This window comes from Xenia sp. Carnegie-2017, unplaced genomic scaffold (genome assembly GCF_021976095.1).
Source record: "Xenia sp. Carnegie-2017 unplaced genomic scaffold, XeniaSp_v1 HiC_scaffold_24, whole genome shotgun sequence".
In the NCBI taxonomy this organism is placed as follows: Eukaryota; Metazoa; Cnidaria; class Anthozoa; order Malacalcyonacea; family Xeniidae; genus Xenia; species Xenia sp. Carnegie-2017.
In genome coordinates this window covers 12,817,530-12,833,053 of record NW_025813487.1, presented here as the reverse complement: position 1 = coordinate 12,833,053, position 15,524 = coordinate 12,817,530, and the positions used below count along the sequence as shown (strand labels likewise).

Sequence of the window (15,524 nt, the reverse complement as noted above, 5' to 3'; positions counted from 1 at the left end):
GAGACAGACTGTTTATGTCGATGTTAGTACTGGTGATGATGGACGTTGCAACATCGTTTTCTTAGCAGTATTCATCTTCAGTGTCAGATGAGGAGACAAAGTTAGGCGCAGTTGCAACGACTGATGGCGTTAGTAAAAACGACAACTGCTAAGCATGTCCGAAATTTGAGGCAACACTAACAACAACAATTCTTTCAAGAACTGCCCTAACCTGAACGATCAACATCTACTGACACGGAACTTTAATCGGTGCACTTTTTTTCGTTCGTTAATTAAACGCAGTCATTAATGACCATAAAAATGATTACATAAACTAGGTCTGTTCATAACTATATGATACTCATCTGGTCATGACAACATTCTTCTGACGAAACTGATCGAATCTGTTCTGCATTACATCTTCGTCAAGGAAACATAAATATACGGGCATCAACAGCAATAGAGACTGGAAATGAGAAAATTACCTTTTCAACAACCATCATGCGCGTGACGTAGTCAGCAAACGTTTTTGTCTCAGTGACGGTCACTTGAATTTCACCATATACATTAGATTCATCTGGCCAATATTTTTCACATTTCACCTGTAGGAAGAAATAAAAATAGATGAAAGATCGAAATCCTCCGTAAAATGATAAACAACTACTTTCCCACCTTTCCCATTTCTTTTAAAGTTGTCAACATAACAATAGTTGGACACTTTTGCTCGAAAATTATCCTCCAGAAATCGTTGACTGTTTTGGGTTTGGGTCCTGCAAGATGAAGAAGGAAAATTGTTTTTTGCAGGCTACAATAAACAAAAAATAAGGAAGCAATATAACTGTTAACTACACTTAAGGACACGTGAAGTGTTCGCTAGTAACAGGCTGTTGGGATTTGCAATAATCCAGATACCTTGCGTCGCAATGTAGTAATTCGCACGTTTTCCCTGCAAAATTAAAGAAAGATGTAAGTTAAAAAAAGAGCAAATCTTCATTATTAATTAACGATTGAATTGAAAGCAAATAACTGTCTTCAAAGGCACTTACGTCAATGAATGAAGCATTGATATAATCCGTTTTTTCGTCACCAGAGAGTATCACGCGAGAATGGTTATCTTTAAAAAACAAAATCACGTTTTTAACCAGACATTTCACGTTTTTTGCGTCCACAAGACAGCCATTTTTCATTACGTACGAAGACATTTGAAGCTAGGTTTGTAAACATTATGATGTTTAGTGCTGAATGAATTTGTAATTTGTCAATGTTTTTGTCATTACTACGTATCAAGGGGGAAAATATTTACATGTGATTGCGTTTCCATATCGATTTTTGGAAGAATTCATAGGACTTTTGGCAATATCCCAGTTGCTCTTCTGACCATTCGGTAAATCCTGGGTTAAATTGAGTAAGTGTGGTCAACTCATTACTTAATTTGATTGAAACGCGAGTCCTCTATACACTCTAGTTGAGTCTCTTAGATTTACCTGAAGTATTCTCATGATTGTTTAAAGATAAAGACACACTCTAATCTGGCTTATGTTAAAAATTATTTTTTGGTTGTCAATAGAAGGTGACTCGTAAAACACAATACCTCGAATTCCAGCTTTAATTCATGCATGTTTTTTTGTCTCAGCTTCTTTACGTGTGCAGTAAAATTTGCAATAGGAATTGGAAAATGTTTACGAATCGCAATGGCTAAAAAAAGAGAAACACAGTTAAGTCTGTAAGAAACAGAACATTTGTGTAAAATTAGACTTTTTTAAGGAATAATTTAGGATTCATTTCTTAAGAAAGTTATTTTCTGCAACTTCTTTCTTGGTAAATTAACACAGTGATAGTTATAAGTAACAGACTAAAAGATAAAGGAAAACAAGAAGGCCTTTGACAAATGTTCATAAGTAACAGATACCAATATAAAGACAGATGTTTTCTACTAGCAGAATAACAATAACTCATAACTTCAAGTAATTTTATACATATTTGAAGAACAAATAACAAAACTATCTGCGAGTGTTCACTAAAACGTTTAATTGTACACTTGAAACATTGTTTTAAAAAACCAATTGTTTTGTGGATATTTATATCCTTAGTAAGATAATAGCTAAAAGATTGGGATTGCTTCACAATAAAATAATATGAAGCTCAAAGGTAATTATGAAGATAACTTAGCAAATTTTAGCTTCTCACAATAGAAATAAGCAACAAATATTATCACTCGTTTTTTGTGCATAGGAATGAGACCGTTCTCTTTTACAAGAACAATTTAGAAATATATTGAACTTACAAGTCTAAATAAGTAAATGTATCAAATGCTTTGGTAGTATGCCCAATAGTAATCTTAATTTGATATCATAAATAAAATAATTTGAAACCCAATTCAACTCCAATTTCTAAACTATTCGGAATGTGGCCCGTTACATAAAGTGCAATTATTAGCTATTGGAAAAGTAAGACTGATCGTCCTTGACAATCTAAGAAACAAGAGCAAATTTGTGAAACATCAAGATGTTGCAAACCACTTACATTCATTGTTTGCGTATGGTTCTTCGTCGTCAGTAATTAGGTTGCTAAGATCCTTGTTGTTATTCACCGGTGGTTCAACATTATTCACAATGTCATCATCAAACATTTCATTTCTAACGGACATTTCCTGCACGTTATCTCTTTTATCATCTGACGACAGAAATTTGTTAGATTCCTTTTTACCATCACGTTTTCTACAAAAAATGTGTGTTACACAACAGCGCAAAAAGCTAGCATATAAAGAGCACAGTGAAGCTAGATTTGCTTGTAAATTTCATATTGGCTATTAGAAAGTGCACAAAGTTAATTTAAATGATGTAATAAAACCTAGTTTGAAAAAGGAAAACACAAAAAAATCCAATTTTCAAAACTCTCACACATTACCTTGCACGTGCAGTTGAAATTTTGAAAGCTTGTGCAAGCGACACAATGCATAATTTGACTCATCTTATTTGAAATGTTTTTCTAATTACTATTTTCCGTGCGCAGAACTTTACTTAAGAGCATGTAACAACAGTTTTACACCTATTAAAAAAATTTTCGTTTTTAAAGTTTTAGGTCTTAAAGATCGTTTTAATGAAACACTTCAATTCAAAAGCCGTCCATGTTTTTACAACATTCCCTAGATTTGTAAGTGATTGAAATAAATATAGTTATGTGTGTTTTGACTTTTGACTCAGATCAGCTTTTTTTGAATATGGAAGGCTTCCAATTTTATAGCGGTGGAGCCTTTTCCTCGAGGTGTTCCCTTCATGTTTATTGGTTTGATTGAACAAGACAAGATAAAAAAAAAACAAATAAGTTAATGTAACAGAAGGACAACACGGGGGATGATTACTATAGTATCGATTAAATTATTCAAATAAATATATAGCCATTTTTGATTAAAACCCCTACAATGACGGAGCCACCATTCACCACCCCACAAGAAAAGAATTTTATGTCATTTTATTCGATGTTAAAAAGGCGTTTAATTCAATTCTAGTAGCAGAACGAAACGTTAGAATAACAAATTGCAATTGCGTAAATGATATCTCAAAATAATGTGTAACATAAAGACGTAGTATAATTTAAACCATTTCTACCTTCTTAAAAGAGCCATCACGATCACAAAAATGATTATCAAAACAAAAGCGACGGCAACAGCTGCACCAATAATAACTGAAGAATTGTTCTTGTCGTCTTTTCTAACGTCTATAACATAAGGAATTGATCTTTGCACTCAAAAGAGTGTAGACTGCCACGCGAAAATTTCTAGCTAATTTTCTTTTTCGAATAATAATCCAGTGCTTATACATCACAGGGCTAGTAGCTAAAGTCAACCTATTTAGCTAAGACCCCATGTCCTTTAAACATGCAATTTCATGATATAGAACTTGACTTGTGTATTGCTGCCTTTCATAAACAGCAATTTCCTTTTTGCATTAATTTCAAATTGACAAATCTTTACTTGGATAAGGCAGCACATAAATGATAGCATTGTCATCAAAAGCCAGGGTCAAATGATTTCATTTCCTTGAATGAAACTAAACTTAAAACGATTCTTGCTTATTAGATCGAGACTCGAAATAATATGTGAAATATAACTTTAAGATGGCACACGTTATACAACAAGAAACGCAAACGTCGTATGGTTAAAGTATAGTATTCTCTTCAGTCTTAATTACAACACCAACCAAACGATAAAACAAGCCTCGACCTACTTGCAGTTCATGATAGACTTGGGAATTGCTCTAAAGCAACCTGCTTTCGTTTGGAGATTGACCTGGAATTTACTGTGAAGCAACCTACCTATGGTTGGAGATGGATTTGAGATTTGTTCTGAAGTTGTTCTTCCCACAGCACTCCAATCAGTTGAATAAGAAGCACCCTAAAACAAGTTACATAAAACTTGAAGAAAAAATAAACATAATACTCGTCATGAATATTTATATAATTATGTAAATAATCAATACACCTATACAATCAATAAGAACGTGATGAATTTCAGTAATTACCTTATCATTAATCACAACATGTTGGAAAATTCGATAACTAGAATTAGCTTTAAGGGGACCGTTAAAAAAAATATCCGCGGAGCGTCGTTTTCGTGTTCCCGAAACACTTGTATTTGAGCCATCACCAAGTACAAATAAACCATCATCTCTGGGTTTCAGTACTGCAGCGATATAAGGTTTAAATTGTGAGAGTGTTGCCGAATACCTTACAAAGTTTTCCATTTTCAATTCAGAAGTCGATGGGAGACGTTGTCCGTCATCTTCCATAGCAACGACAAAGAAATACCTGAAGAGACAAACAATAACATTGTTTTCAAAAAATATATTAATACATACTAAAAAAAACTGTATGGTTTATATAAGAATAACTAAAAACCATAAACATGGTCTCGATGAACGAAATGCCTAATCAGTTTTATATATTCGTCCATTGACGGAAATTGTCTTTAAATTCTCCCGTATGTGATAAAAAAACGTTTCACCATCTACAAACCATACGTGACAAAGACCTCTTCAACTTTCGACAACTTCTACGTGAAAAAGAACCCTTAAAATTCCCATAACTAAGTTGTGATAATAAACTCTTCAATTTTCACAATTTATATGATCTAAACACTTCGATCTCCAGATTTTATAATTGATAAAGAACTTATTTATGATGAAGTTCTTCAGTTTTTGGGACTTACGAGATCATTTAAAAAATATTGTAGACAAGGCAAGATCTGTTCAAAACGTTGTAGATGTAGCTAACATGCACTTGCATATCGATAAAATACTTCTTATTTATGTTATCTGTAGCAAAACGTACAACGAAAACCTTACAAACAACAACTTACTTAAATTTTCTTGAAGGAATCTTCAAAGAAAACGTCAATGTTTTTCCTGTCGAGTTCATTGGCACATTAGAACGCCCTGAAACTATAATTTTTATATTATTTGATATGTCTTTGAATACGACTAATTGTAAATGAACAAAGCGAAAGAATTTTATCAAAACAACTAACTTACGTACATGTATTTGTTTTCGCCATTTGTTTTTCACTGTAGCTTCCACGACCAACTCTAGTACTGGCCAAAACGCGGATATCGTACATTGTCGCTGCTTTCAAGTCATTTATCCTGAAACTTTGGTCTTCAGTAGAAAAGTTTCCAGAACATGGGAAATCCCCACTTTGTTTTATACAAATGGTGTAATTGACAATCTTCCCGTTTCTTTTGTTTTCAGCTGGTGATTCCCACGTGATTAACAACGATGTATCGCCGATGACGTAGATTGTGACGTTCAAAGGAGGACCATCAGGTACTAGAAAAATATATATAGCACCAAGTTTCACAGTTGATCATGTAGACGAATTATGGAAGAATATGATGTTTTCGACATTTTGCTGTCTAAGTGGAGAAGAATATGGAGTATATAATCACATGTGCTTGTGTTCGTTTGCTTCGGCTATAGATCCTATTTTGAGGGTATGAGTAAGAAAACGAGGCGATCTCATTGCTTTGCTGTAACTCATGGTATGTGGTACATCCATGAATCCTGATTTGACAAAACTATTTGGTAACGAAAAAAAATATTAAAAACTAGAAAAATGTTATACTATTAAAATAAAAGTACACAGCAGTTACACGCTGCAAAAAATTGACTATGCCCTTGTCACTTGTGTTAAGTGTACCCTTATTATACAACACAAAATCATCATTATGAAAGCAAGGTCTTACCATCCTCGTTTGTTTGGAAAGATAAAATTGCTGGTTCTCCAAAACCTTCAGAGTTTCCAGCGGCTACATCTACCATGTAAATTGTGTTAGGAATAAGATGGCGGAACATGTAAGGCTTAGCAACGTTAGACGGCTCAGTTTTGTTTGAAATGACCTTCATTTTTTTCTTTAGAACCAGCCTGAAGTTTGTCAGAGGATTTTTAACACCAGTACCAGGTGTCACAGCAACGTTTTTGGGTGCCATCCAGGATACTTTAGCATTTCTTGACGTGGTGGAAGTGACTCTGAGATGGGTCGGTTGGCCTGGAAGCAATTCTACGACAAAGACAAATGCTCAAGTCAGACTACTTAATGAACGTTCAAGTATAAGTAATGTGTGAAAAGGCACATAAGTCGGTCATGCATTGAAAAACATGTTTTTCCTCTTGTTTGCACCGAAAACAGCCTTTGTTGGACTTTTTTGCTAAGCACTACGGTTATTCTACTTCAAAGCAAACAGTAGCTTAATATTCATAAGAAAGAGAACTACATATTTAGTTAGTTTGGTATAAATATAAACGAATTTTGTTTGTTTATAGAAGGCAACCGTTATCAGAAGTTGTTTCTATGAAGTTATTCCAGCCATCATACATATATACACGATTAGTTATTGTAACTGTTTATCATAGCAAATCTCTAAAACAAATGAAAAAGACAATGATGAAAATGCACTCCAAGGCATTAATACATGTTACTGTATTCTTAAACAATTACATAATTCAGCCCCATAGCAATCAAATACAGTGGGGTTTTCATAAGTGAACAAATGTAAAATAAACCATTTACTTTTTTATTTATACATCCGAAGAGATATTTTTTGATTTTCTGCAATATGATTAACTGCAGCAGCGGTTAGCTTTCTATGACATCTTAAGCGTGGTCTGAATGTGATGGTTTTTTCAATTTATTTTTTCTCAAAGTGCAATATAAATCGATTAAAAGCCGTGCTAATTGCTCAAGAGGAAAGCAAAATGTCTTCAGAAAGTATTTTTCATAGCGAGAGCAAAGATTGCTATCCGTACGAAGTGAAATTTGTAGGAAAGAATTCAATTTTAGTACCAACATCAAGCCACATCGGCCATTTTAGAACTCTTCATTACAAAAGTGAAAAATACCTCGTGAAAAAATTTATTTATGTACGGATCTCTGAGTTCTTAAATAACATTTTTTCATAAATACGACATACAAAAACAAAACTGTCAAAAAAATACGAAAGTTTATTAGAGCTTTCGAAGACGATAGTCGTAAAAAATGTTCCATTAAAGCATGACGAAACTTATGTCATCCATTTCCACCCCCTCATTAACAAATTTAAATTCATAAAAAATCTGTACCTTAACATAATAAATCCCGTCATTGCGTTTTACGTCTTTTATATTATATTTCTATGTTGTACATTTCCCGCTCTACATTTTATTCGTATATTTATTTGATTTGAAGAAGACTTATGTAGGTAGTAGAACACGTTTGAATTAAATTATGAAAGATAGTAGTTTATTAATCAAACTGCCAACTAAAAATGTCTGTGTATGATTAGTTTATTGAAAATCATTGAACTGTGTTTTATCCGAAAAATCAATATTTTTAAACATTTAGCAGTAAACGAGTTGTATTGTGTTTAGTTACGGTAGCAAATTGTGTTTTTCAGTGATTAGTCACTGAAATGTGTTCAGTAACCAAACTAGTAGATAATCATGGAAGCTGCAAAAACGTAAACATAACTAACGAAACAAAACTTTAGATCTGAAAACAGGCTTAAAAACATTAGCTTAAAGTTTCGTCATACTTCAAAAAATAAACTTGTGACTCATGTTCATTTAAATCGTATTAAAAGCATGTAAATTTTTCAAGAAGAAAGCATGTATTCAGAAGGTAGTTTTCATAGCAAGAGCAAAGATTGCTATCCGGACGAAGTGAAATTTGTAGGAAAGAATTCAATTTTAATACCAACATCAAGCAACGGCAATTTTAGAACGCTAATTTCTTTGTTAAAAAAGTGAAAAATACCTCATGAAAAAAATTATTTGTGTACGGATCTCCGAGTCCTTAAACAACATATTTTTTTTGATAAATACGACATGCAGAAAAAAATCTTTCAAAAAAATATGAATAGCTATTAGAGCTTTCGAAGACGATAGTCGAAAGAAAAAGTTCGATTAAAGCATGACGAAACTTATGCTATCTACTTTCTACCTCCTAATTAAAGAATTTAAAATTCATAAAAAATCTGTACCTTACATAACATAAATGTCGTCATTGCGTTTTACGTCTTTTGTATCATAGTTCTATGTTGTACATTTCCCGCTTTAAATTTTATTTGTATATTTATTTGATTTGAAGATGGCTTTTGTACGTAGTTAAACACGTTTGTATTAAATTACGAAAGGTTGTCGTTTATTCCAACTGCCAACTAAAAATGTCTGGGTATGATTAGTTTATTGAAAATCACTGAATTGTGTTTTATCCGAAAAATAAATGTTTTAAAACATTTAGCAGTAAACGGGTTGTATTGTGTTTAGTTACTGTAGCAAACTGTGCGATTCAGTGATTAGTCACTGAAATGTGTTCAGTAACCGAACTAGTATGTAGATAATCACGGAAGCTGCAAAAACGTAAACATAACAAACGAAACAAAACTTTAGATCTGAAAACAGGCTTAAAAACATTAACTTAAAGTTTCGTCATACTTCAAAAAATTAAACTTGTGACTCGTGTTCATTTGTTTCGTAATGATTCACAAAAACAACATAATTCCCAGACTCATATTTACCTCCACCACAAACTTCTGTTCGTAAGCATGGTCGACCATGGTAATTCACCGGAATAAGCCGTAAAGCTTTCGTTCTAATACCCCCTGTGATGCTTGATATAGCAGCGTCATTGTAAGCGTTTTTGTTGCCTTTGAAAAGCTACGTTAAGAAAAACCAAATAAATTCAGGTCGCAAAGATATTTTAAATTTGGGTCATAACGTGTGACAATTTTGCTTTTTCAAAGACAGTTTTACACACAATACCTGTAAATTCGTGCAAAAAACTGATTTCCAGTTTTTTAAATCAGATGTAGTGTTCACGTAATAGCTAGCTACCCAACTTGGGCTTATATTGTCTCCAAAGATCGCGATTGTGTTTATGGCATAAAGTTTTTCAAAGTTCAGTTGTAGATAATGATTGCCATCATCAGCAGGAGCACACCAAGAACTGCCACTGGATATTCTTCCTTTAGCAGCACTATGACCTTCTGTTAAAGCCGAGGCAGTAAATGAGGAGTCTGGAAAATTATGCGTGTTATTTAATAAAGGCCTGTCACAAATATGACCTAAAGAGAAATGAACACATAGTACTGAAAAGCACTCACAATTATAGCATAATAATAATCGAGGTAAGCAGCAGTGATTTACCCGGCTGGATAAGTAAGCTAAATCCTATAGACCTGGATTTTCAAAAGTCTAAGACATAATTAGTGTACAGATTTTGCTATTCCGGAAAAGCTTAATTAATGTGCTTAATTTAGACCATTTTAGCTATTGAAAACCATACGAGCAATTTGATAATGAGAAAAATGGCGTTCGTACTGTTTAAATGCGCGATGCTAAGAGTCCATGAAGTAATGGGTTTTCCCAATTACCTAGACAGTGTTGATAATTTTTTAAATTTCACTTCAACATTTTCCTCATTGTTTACAAAATGGGTTACAAACAAAAGCCAGGAAATGCAAAAGCAAAGGAGTGTAAGGAAAGCGAGCATCATTAAACAACTGAACTCATTGGGAGGAATAGATGTGACTTTAAGGTTCACGACTTAGTCTTAGCCTACTCGCCTCGTAACTAGTAACCCGACAGTGATTAGAGCAAGTCATGATGATGGAGATGAGTTATTTTTAAAGATAAAGGTAACATGTTTTTATTGAAAATTATTTAGCGCCACAGTTTTTTTACCATCATACATACGTGTCCTAAAATATCTCTAGATGTTGAAAAGAATGAATGAGTATGCTTACATGTTACGTACGAGTATTGAGAACAATCATTATTTTGAGTGATAGCACATTGAGATAAATTGAACACTTGCGCATCACATTTGACATTTCCAGGTATAAACGAAGACGATAACGACCTTGAGCCTTCCAAAGATGCTGCGGTAGGATATCCGAAGTGCTCACAAACAATTGTCTTTTCTTTACGTAAAAGACCATTGTTGCAGATGGTGAAGTTTCTATACTTGGTAAAAACATCCACGAGACCTTCGTTGGGTAGATTCAACTGAGACAGACTTACATCATGAACTACGCAAATCAAAACAATCATTTTCATATAAATTGAACATTGCGTATTTCTCGAAGGGAAATCCGTGGAGTTTTTTTAAACATAAGTTTACAAATCCTGCTGACGAATGAATTATGTACATGAAGTTTAAGTTTCGGGATAACGCAGCAGTCGACAATAGCCTATATGAACTAAGAGTCTGAGAACACTAAACCATAATTTTTTTACGAATATGTAGGGACTTGGGCGGCCATGGACGAATATTAAGATTTTTGGTCTACAATGTTTTATAGAATTACATTTAAATAAGGTAAGCCTCGTTTTGATTTTACTTTTTATGTCAACAATGAGCGCATGTAGTGTTAAACTCTACTTTTGTGTTGCAAACTCTGATAATAAAGAAGTGTATCCAAATGATCAGGTGTGTTATGCTTCTTCACAAAAATATACCGTTGTATGTATATGTGCACGACAATTCAGTGGTATGAATTCTTAAAATTATGTAATAGTAGATGAAAAAGTAAATGTCTTTGTTTGCCAAACACAGATTAGTACAAATACTTTCAAAAATAAAAGATACTGTGAGAAAAGATGTTTGCATTAAAAAATGTAAAATGCCCATATATAGTTAAACTTAGCTCAAGTTTAAATGTCAAATCATATGAAGACACTATAAATTGGATTATACACAAATAATAAAATTCAATAAACAAATTACTTTTCACGAAAAAACCTGACAAAAATGAAAAAATGTTTCAAAATTTTCTAAATTAATGGTATACGCAGTGTAAGAATGTTTACCAAACGACGAAAAATTCAGGTCAAAACTTGTCCCGAAACACTTTAATAATAAGCAATATATAATCTGCCTATATAATACTTACAATTAAAAATCTCTCTGTGTGGCATACTTGTGTCATTACATTGATATTCAAAGTAAAGATATTTCTCCAAACCAGGACAAATATTCGAAGGAAAATGATTATCATCGACAGTTATATTACATTCCCTTTCACCATCACAATAATTTTTAAGGTCACATGTCACATCAACACTACAACTGAAATTATAACTCGAGCCACAAGAGCTTCCTTTACTCAATCCACGATATTCAGCCTTTTTTACTACCATATATTGATTATTAGAACATCTAGCGTTCGCTATCTTTTGTCCTGCACATACCACTAAACCTATAATAAACAACAAAAAAAAATACAATCGGTACGCGCTTATCTGTAAAATCCTGTAAAAGCAAATTTGAATCTGATGAAGATAAAGTTTCTGATAACAGGGACCTTGCATGTAGATGCCAACACAATATAACTAAGGATTTGTGGTGGATTTTAATAAGATTTTAATTTTATGCATTCATTAGATTAAAAAAATTTTCTTACCAAAATGAAATCGCTGATCTTCTTCATCACTACATTTGGCTATTCCCATGTAGACATGACGTGTAACATATCCTGGAGGTACTGCACATTTCCTAAAGTCGGAAGTGAATATTCCACCTTGAAAAGTTTGGGTTAAGGCGTTTGCTTCATTGCAAGCAGCAGCAATGTCACCTTTCTTTTCGTATATCAAAAACAACTCTTGTAAGTTCCTTTCTCCCACAAGACAACCTCTTCTATTTAGTTTTAAGATGGAGCCAGATTGATGAAATTTAAACTGAGTTGTTGAGTCAAAACAGTTCTTAGTAAGGTTCAGATAGTAACCAATACCATAAAAATTACTAAAAAGCGTCATCCCCGTATCATTAATACACTTTCCTGATTGAACATGTTTGATGAAAAATCCATTTGTCTCTGTAAAAATGACATTGATAAATAATAAAAATAGTTCGCAAAATGATATTTGACAAAATCTGGAAAAAAAACAAAACTTCATCAAAATTAATTTAGGATACTGAACACTATCAACACGACAGGGAAGCCTAAATGCCAAAAGTCCCGTTTCTTTTGTGTATTTTTGATTAACAGGAAGTTCATCCGCAGCAGTATAAATAATTAAGTATTCTCTGATTTTTATGTCAGTCATAGGAAGTGAGCCAATGTTATACAAAAACAAAAACAAAGTATGAAGTTCAAAAGAAAACTGTGTTTTGAACTCTTTAGTTGCAAGCATTCCACATATTTCTGTTTTTGGAGATAGAAAATTTCCACTCTCTAGCATACGAGCAGTTTAAAGCGTTTTTGCACCATATAACATGTTTCGCAACTTGTGTTGCTACACTGTGCAATACTACTTGTATTGTGCAATAGTAAACATTTTGCTGTAGAGTTAATTAAATTCCTAGATCCTAGCCGGATAGCGAGTTCCTAATGACCAATGAAGAAAACATTGCACAAAATCATGCAAGGACGTTATACAGTACAACACATTAAAAATACGTTGCAGCGCTGTGGCAATTGTTGCAATAAGTAGACACAGATTCCAGTTCATGCAACACTTCTTGCATCACAATTATTGCCTGACTTTATTATTACAAGGGAATCCACACCTTGCAACCTCGCGTGCGAATTTGTATCGCAATATATAAACAGCGATAGCAAGTTGCGAGAGAAGTTGTACAAGCGCCTTTACTTGGCAATTTGCTGAAGTAACTCTTAGTTTTTTTCTGTTTTACATGGAATGATGCAGCTAGCTAGTTTGTAAGCTTGATAACATACCATTTTATGTGTTCTAAGGAGCAGTTTGAAAACTGTGCATTATTGGGCATATGGGGCATGAAATTCACATCATTGTAAGAAATTTAGGTTTCTCGGAATTGTATTGTTAACTATGTCACACAAGAGTGATAATAAAATGATTGGTTTATTTCCTGAAGTGCTGTTTTCAATAACAAAAATAATGATGCTAGTTTTTAGCATCATTTCAAATCGATGGATATTTCTATATATACGCAATTTTCTCGGCAACTTCATTTTCCCGTTTTAAATTTACCACTCATTAAAAAAACTGAAGCAACCTCGTCAGTCATTACGACATCCTTGACGAGATTTCATAAACTTAACGGTTCAAATTCACGCCAATGTTGGAGATTTAGTTGCTTATAGTTATAAAAACAGTTTCAAATTATTATCAAATTGTTTTTAAGCTAAGATAAAACAAATATAAATGCAATGACTGCCAGTGCAATGACTGCCAGTAAAATGTTTAGGCAGTTTCCACAAGTTTTGAAAGAGTAGTGCTTAATTCTGTAGACAAGTATCACCGATGAATTCACAACAACTACCACAAAATGTAACTACACTTATATGTTTAGATTAGATTGAGGTTGGAACGCTCAATTTCATGTTCAGAACACAGAAGCGAAAACGAAAGTACGTATAACCTTCGACTGAAATGTTTTCCTTGTTTAATACGGTCAGTTCAATAATGTTTGACATATAACCAAAATTGATCCTGACGTTTGATAATATAACAATTACGGCATATCATGCAAAAACAATTATGACCCCTTGCCCCAAATTGTCGATCTGTCCACGCCCATGATTAAAAACTAGAAAAATAATGTTATATGTTTGATTACTGCTACCATCTAAATTTTATCAAATTTCCCCCCAAAATTCTATAGTGTATAATTCTGTTGGTAACATTCGAAGAAGACAAAAAAATGTTTTTATGGCAAACATGTTTTGAGTTTGTAAGACTATAAAAAGGGAATGAATACACTAAACAATACAAAGAAAGTATCCAGCCATGCAGAATAAGTTATGTATCTTACGACCCCCGCAATTATGACACAAAAACTGACTCATCCATCAATATACAATTGAGATACTGTGTATTTATGCAATTTTGCGTTAGTCGTTAGTCGTGTGCTTTTGAAAACTGATCCTAAATGCTTGCACATCTTGCATACCTTTTTATAGCATACGCATATGGCGTTCCATTTCCGCCAAAATTCATGCCTCAATTTTCAGCATTATAGTTTGCATTCGTGACATTAAAGTTTGCATTTGCGACATTAAAGTTTGCATTCGCGGCATTATAGTTTTATCCTGTTCTAAGAAATGCAAAGGTACAAACACTGTTTGCCGGAAAATTTTGACTGCGGAAGATAAGGTATCAATTATGTTTATTTGAATGGTTTTGAGCATATATACTCGAGTCTTGAAGTCTCAAATTAAAATAAAATCACTGTCCATATCATAATTCCGCAAATCTTCTCTCAGTTACATTGCAGGCTCATTATTGCCTCCGTATTATGCTTATCAACTTCATATTAATAAAATATGGAGGGAGGAAAACAGAGAGTAAATGTATCTACACAAGATTTGGCTAAAATGTTAGAAATAGTCCAGAACAAGCTAACAAGATTGGACACAATATCTAAGCCAGATAAAATTTATTGTTTACTTTCAAGAATAGATATGATCAAAACCAGAGTTATCAGTCTGTGTCTCGATAGATTGTTTTTGGATTGCAAAACACGGCTTATAAATGCCTTAACGTGGTAACTGCGTTTACATATTCACCATGTGAAACAAGAAGTCGTGGCGACCTTCAATCGATGTTAACAAAGAACAAGCTAGCTTTCTTCTTGAGCAAAACTTTAAAGTGGCTGAAATTTAGCCGAATCACAGGAGTCGGAAAACGGACGCTGGAAATGAGAATGAAATCACTTGTTGGGAAGAAGATAACTGCAAGATAGTGAGGGGAAGATCTTATTGTACGTTTTCATTTATTTAGTATTCTTCCCAATTTTATTTAAATTGGGAATAAGCTATTCTGTCATTAATGGGGAAGGAGTTGAAGCAGATGCCACGAGCCTTTCAATATTTTCAAATAACTAGCATCTCTGCAAGTAAAGCAAAGTGATTTAATTTACCTTTCCAGCGTCTGTTTTCCGACTCTTGTGATTCGGCTAAATTTCAGCCACTTTAAAATTTTGCTCAAGAAGAAAGCTAACGTGTTCTTTGTTAACATCGATTGAAGGTCGCAACGACTTCGTGTTTCACATGGTGAATATGCAAACGCAGTTACCTCATTAAGGCATTTA

The 15,524-nt window shown here is 33.4% G+C and overlaps 2 protein-coding genes across 4 annotated transcripts in view; both read right to left on the bottom strand.

Annotated features, from left to right (window-relative positions):
* The window catches only part of LOC124451807, a 122,414-nt gene that overhangs the window by 82,216 nt on the left and 24,674 nt on the right, over positions 1 to 15,524 (bottom strand). The gene's annotated exons all lie outside the window — the stretch shown is intronic.
* The window catches only part of LOC124451806 (receptor-type tyrosine-protein phosphatase alpha-like), a 32,416-nt gene that overhangs the window by 14,676 nt on the left and 2,216 nt on the right, over positions 1 to 15,524 (bottom strand). For all 3 annotated transcript variants that reach the window (XR_006950682.1, XM_047002406.1, XM_047002407.1), the window contains exons 2-19: positions 11,914 to 12,324; positions 11,404 to 11,709; positions 10,255 to 10,539; positions 9,272 to 9,525; positions 9,028 to 9,166; positions 6,219 to 6,533; positions 5,512 to 5,802; positions 5,336 to 5,417; positions 4,500 to 4,785; positions 4,294 to 4,372; positions 3,588 to 3,696; positions 2,503 to 2,696; positions 1,571 to 1,674; positions 1,283 to 1,370; positions 1,026 to 1,093; positions 892 to 925; positions 652 to 749; positions 465 to 581 (exon numbers count right to left, since the gene is read on the bottom strand). Coding sequence is in view for 2 of the 3 variants with exons in the window: in XM_047002406.1 (XP_046858362.1) it covers positions 465 to 581; positions 652 to 749; positions 892 to 925; positions 1,026 to 1,093; positions 1,283 to 1,370; positions 1,571 to 1,674; positions 2,503 to 2,696; positions 3,588 to 3,696; positions 4,294 to 4,372; positions 4,500 to 4,785; positions 5,336 to 5,417; positions 5,512 to 5,802; positions 6,219 to 6,533; positions 9,028 to 9,166; positions 9,272 to 9,525; positions 10,255 to 10,539; positions 11,404 to 11,709; positions 11,914 to 12,324 (3,260 nt within the window). In the remaining variant the exon portion in view is untranslated. The remainder of the gene's footprint in view (positions 1 to 464; positions 582 to 651; positions 750 to 891; positions 926 to 1,025; positions 1,094 to 1,282; positions 1,371 to 1,570; positions 1,675 to 2,502; positions 2,697 to 3,587; positions 3,697 to 4,293; positions 4,373 to 4,499; positions 4,786 to 5,335; positions 5,418 to 5,511; positions 5,803 to 6,218; positions 6,534 to 9,027; positions 9,167 to 9,271; positions 9,526 to 10,254; positions 10,540 to 11,403; positions 11,710 to 11,913; positions 12,325 to 15,524) is intronic.